Below are 5,497 nucleotides of genomic sequence, written 5' to 3'. Positions count from 1 at the left end.
CCAATTCATAAAAGCTAAATTTTCCAAGTCCCCTAAGTCAAAAACAGATGTATGCTTAGAAAATGGAATATTGTGTAATGCTTAAACCATTTTATCACAAAGTAACATGAAAGCAAAATTCTCAAAATCGATACTTTTTTCAGTAAATAATTTCACCCTTACAAGATTGAACAGAATATAATGCAAGCTTTATTCGTAACCCACGATATATATATATATATTTAAAAAATTCAAGTAGCAATTTTATTTTGATGTAAAGACATATCACAAATTATTAAACACTATCCATCAAATGCTTGCAAAACATCAAACTGAACGCTAGCATTAAAATTAGTGTGAGAGTTCTCTCTCTTTTTATTTTCAACTAAGATCAAGTTTTTAATGTTTGTGCTCTCCAAAGAGGAAGAAAGTGAGAGAAGAAATATTAGAAAAGGGGTACATTGCTGTGCAGAATTGACATCTATTGTTTCAGAGGAGTTGCAGGAAAGAGAAGTTCCGATGCGAAATGGAATTTTGTTTTTTGACAGTTCTGCTGAGTTGTAGCCTACCTTCTCCAAATCTTCGGTCTCTGTCGGAAATTTTCCGTCTGAAGTGATTTCGTTATTTCTCAGTTTATTCAAGCGGAGCTCAAAAAATATGATTTCGAATTTGGTCTAACATAAAACTAGCATTCCCTCCACACATATATCCGTACACTCTCATCTTCAGAATCCAATTTGTGGAAGATGTCGCAGTCTAAGAAGAAATGCCGTAATTTTCTTTCCAAAGTCAATACATGGCATAAAATGACAACCGGAAAGTAACCAAAGCAGAAAGTTGTGTTCTAAAACATAACAAGTCAAGATTTGAGACAAGGAATACATATTTGTATTTTTAAAATTATTAAGATCATAATATAGGGAGGTTAAGCAGTTTATATGAAAAGCGGACAACCGAATTACATAATGTTAGTCTGTATAGTTTGCTGCTCTGTTGCTATGTACACGTAAGAAGTATCTGAGTAATGAAAATATATCTCTGCAATAGAAATTTCATTATTCGGACTCCTCTACTTCAGATATTCAGATCGCATTTTGTTCTTTCTTGGGCAAGTAAAATTAAGCTTGTTGTTCATTAATTTAAGTGTTTTAAGTTTTTTTCTTTAATTAATTCATGTTAAAAATAAAATAGTATTTAATATAATTTTAAGCAACAGTTATGTGAATATGCATGACTCAAGCAATAATATGATGCGTATAACTCAAGAGCTATTGTCTTAGAATGATCGAACATGATTATGTGACTCTGCAACTCAAAATGCACTTCCTAAAAAAAAGCGCCGTATTTTTATTGAAAGTTGAAATTAAATAGCATGTGCGTTTTTTTTTTACCCAAATAAGATACAATTTTTTGTTTTTAGTGTAAGAGAAGTGGCACGTTTAATTTAATTTTATATTTAATTTTAAGAATGTCGTTTCAAGTTAGCAACATTCTAAATTCTGGACATTCTAAATTTGAAATTTCTGAAAATAATCTAAATATTATAGTACTACATTTCTGAAAATAGTCTACATTTAGGAACGTACCTATAAAGGTACGTTCCTAAATTTTAACAGAAATGAAAACAGAAACAGAAACGAAAAATCGTTTAAGATATGGTATAGTTCAAATAATAATAAAGGTTACACAACTGTTATTTTTATTCGAAAAATAGAGCCTATTTTGCATTTTTTTTTATTATGTAGGCTATTTTTTTCAACCTCCGATGGGCTATAAAGAAAAGACGGGTGAATATATAAAAATGATTTTATTTCCAAAAGTAATGTACAATACAGGTTAGTTTTCTACGTAATCACTATGACGATTGAGGCATTTGTCATATCTGTAAACAAGCTTTGCAATACCCTCTTCATAAAATGTTCCCACCAATGATTGGAAGTGAGTTGTGAAGGTTTCTTTGAGCTCCAAGTCATTTTGGAAGCGCTGATCCCTAAGCCACTGCTTCAGTTTAGGGAATAGATGAAAGTCACTCGGCGCTAGGTCGGGACTATATGGTGGGTGTTCAAAAATGTCCCTTTGAAATTGCTGAAGGAGCCACTGGGTTACACGAGCGCTGTGAGGACGGGCAGTGTCGTGAATCAGAATAATTCCAGAAGTCAGCATACCTCTTCGTTTGTTTTGCATAGCTCTCTGTAAGCGTCGCAAAGTTTCCCAAAATGAATCTGCATTAATTGTTGTTCAATGATGCGTAAACTCCAAGCAACACACCTTTTGGTTCCAAAAAACGGTTGCCATAACCTTACGGTTGTTGAAGTTTCGTTTGAATTTTGTGGGTCTCTTTGGAGAATTTGTGCGCATCCATTGTTGTGATTGTCGTTTCGTTTCGGGCATGTCATATTGAGCCCATGTCTCATGACCTGCCACAATAGATTAAAAAAAATCGTCTCCATCAGTACTATAACGCTCAAGAAACTCCAACGCTACAGCCATTCGGCGAGTTTTGTGGTCTTCAGTCAACATCTGTGGGACCCAGCGAGCGCAAAATTTTCTGTAGTGCAACTTTTCATCAACGATAGAGTACAGGTAAGATCTCGAAAATTCTGAAAATTTCATCGAAAATTCATTTATGGTGAACCATCGATTTTCCTTAACCGCTTGGACAACTCGTTGAACAATGTCGTCTGTAGCGACAGAGTTGCGTCCTTGACCCCCTTCATCATGCACATCAGTTCGGCCATCTTTAAACTTTCGATACCATTTACGAACAACGCCATCACTCATAAAGCTGTCTCCATACTCTCGACACATTCTTGGATGAATTTTCGCTGCACTTTTGTTCCCTTCTGGCTTCAAGAAACAAATAACAGCTGGCAATTCACACTTGGCGGGAGAATCAATAGCGACAGCCATGTTTACGTGACTGCAACTCAAAAGGAAATGGCATGTTGAACTCGCCAGTGACAGAGCGTGTGGGAGGAGACATGCGCAGTCGCCTACCATGCACACCAACCACCTGCCGCATGCCTGGCCATCATAAGAGGTTGAAAGAAAAACAATCCTCATAGTTTTGCATAATATATAGCTTGTCTTTACATTCCGTTGTCATATCGAGGTTAATTTTTGTTCTGTCCTCCTCATACAGTTTTTTTTTATTCTTCTAGTGCCTCTTCTTAAATAATTATATGCAAAACATCTTGGTCTAATAAAGTGTTTTATAGTTCTTATCTTTCTATTTTTACTCTTCTATGCTTCTTCTGTTTAAGGTACCGGAACATCCCTAACGTTAAAAATGACTTCAACAAGGTCTGCTTTTCTTAGTCTGCATTTATCGGTAGAGGGTTTCTCCTTAAGGATACTACGGATCGGTTTCTCCACATGTAAATTATCGCTAACCCATTTCATTCTATACATTCTAAACATTAAAAATGAAGTTTATTATGCAAAATATCATAATAAACTTCATTTAAAAATACAAAAGCATTTCCTCATCTTTAAGTACAGTTTCAGAAAATCCCTAAAGGCTTTTCGAACGATGCGCGGATCATACGAACACAAAAGCAAACATTTTAGAACTAATGTTATGAACATTTTAGAGTCCATTGTAACTGATTTTATATCAAGGAGTTACATTGCTACTTGTATTGATTATTAACTGATTTTATATCAAGGAGTTACATTGCTACTTGTATTGATTATTATTCATAGTCATCTAGAATAATATAACTGTTTCAGTTTCTTTAATATTATGTGCCTTCAGAAACCCAAAATATATATCGTATACATTCGCATATTGTTCCTCTTCTACTTTGAAAATTTTATAGAACATGGAACTGGGAAGGGAAAATTGAATGAATAAGTTAATTTCCGAAGGATGCGGTTACAATAAGAGCATAACAAGTTAGAAGTATTCATGGATAAACTGCCGGTAACTGTCACAATATGACACTTAAAGGAAACTAGTAAGAATACATAGTAATAATAACATTAAAATACCTAAAAATATCTTCATTTCTATTTCCATGTACTTTGACTCCCACCCGCTGTTATTTTCACTTCCTTGTACGTAGTAAAAAAGGAAGTATTGTAATCGCGAAAAGTTTCAGGCAGCATATTTCAACGAAAATATCCATTTTGACCGCTTTCGAATGCAATTTACCGATGTATTTACGTGATGTACGTAAGGACAGAATAAAAGAGTCTTTTCCTCTAAAAAAATTATAAAACTGCTTTAAAATGAATTCTAAAGAGAATTTTTCGTGGCGTCTGTACGTACGTATCTCACATAACTCAAAAACGAGTAGCCTCAGAACGTTGAAATTTTGCATAGGACTACTATAACATGTACTAGATGTGCACCTCTTATTTTGGTTGCAATCGGCCGCGCCAAACGTATATAAATATATTTATATATATATCCACTCTATTACCCGGCTCAGTGATCTCAGTTTCTTTACTCTTATACGTTTGTAAATTGTACATTTTTTGCTTTAAAAGTGATTGAATTATGTTGTTCTTAACTTCCGGTTGAGGTTTTTATGCCTTTAGTAAATCTGTATGCAATATATTTAGAATTATCAACAATTTTAAAGTTGTTTAAGTGGCGCTAAGCCTAATAATTTTTCGGATGGCGGCCATTGCTTGTTTACATTTGAAACAGCAGAGTAGTGGATTTGTTGCCAATCTAGAGAAACTTAGCTTCGCAACAACAAAGATAACGCATTCATTTATTATTGCCAATTAAATCATGCTTAATCCTTTCTGGAATTTTTTCGAGGAAATAAGTGTTTAAGATTTACGTCGTAATTTTTAATACAGATATTTTGAGTTTTTATGCATTTTTGCCTTGTCGCGAAGTGAGAACTGAATTAATTGAATGAGAAATACTAAATCGTCTGTGAAAAACTGTTTCTTTTTTGTTTTGTTTGCTTAATTTCTTTTATACATCGTTCTAGCTTTATTATAGTATTTGAATAGAACATGTGGCAACGATTAGATAATTCTTTAAATGGTATAAATTTTGTGCATTCTGAGTTATAATATGAACGAATTATAATACTGTTAAGTGAACCTAGCGCCAGAGTGTCGCTATGTTAAACAAATAAAGTGAATTTTAAAGAATGCATTTATTCTATTGTGGTTTATGCGCTATCGGCGAAGTAGGTTTAATTCAATCCAATAAGTTTAACCGAAATGCAAGAAAAAATGCGTATAATTTAATATTCCGTACAAGGAAGTCATGTGGTGTACACATCAGAATTTTTTTCTTTGCTACCCCCGGGACCTCAAATCATTCATTGTCGGGAAAATTGTATGAATACTTTAATTTCAGAAGGATGCGGTTACAATAAGAGCCTAACAAGTTAAATGTATTCATGGATAAACTACCGGTAACTGTCACAATATTAGTCACTTAAAAGAAACCAGTAAGAATACATAGTAATAACAGCATTAAAATATTTAAGATATTTTCATTTCTACTTCCATGTATTTTGAATCCCAACCGCTGTTATTTTTTTCT

The 5,497-nt window shown here is 33.6% G+C and overlaps 1 protein-coding gene across 1 annotated transcript; it reads right to left on the bottom strand.

Annotated features, from left to right (window-relative positions):
• Positions 1-2,409: 2,409 nt before the first annotated feature.
• Positions 2,410-2,889, bottom strand: LOC146999093 (protein GVQW3-like). Its single transcript, XM_085822270.1, has one exon. The coding sequence runs from the start codon at positions 2,887-2,889 to the stop codon at positions 2,410-2,412; it is 480 nt and encodes a 159-aa protein (XP_085678396.1).
• Positions 2,890-5,497: the final 2,608 nt, after the last annotated feature.

Source organism: Stegodyphus dumicola, chromosome 1, assembly GCF_044657685.1.
Source record: "Stegodyphus dumicola isolate Sdum_Otavi_A_Nest chromosome 1, ASM4465768v1".
NCBI lineage: Eukaryota > Metazoa > Arthropoda > Arachnida > Araneae > Eresidae > Stegodyphus > Stegodyphus dumicola.
This window is presented reverse-complemented; position numbering and strand designations above follow the sequence as displayed.

Coding starts and splice junctions, on each gene's coding strand:
- LOC146999093 (XM_085822270.1), bottom strand. CDS start 2,889: ATGGCTGTCGCTATTGATTCTCCCGCCAAGTGTGAATTGCCAGCTGTT.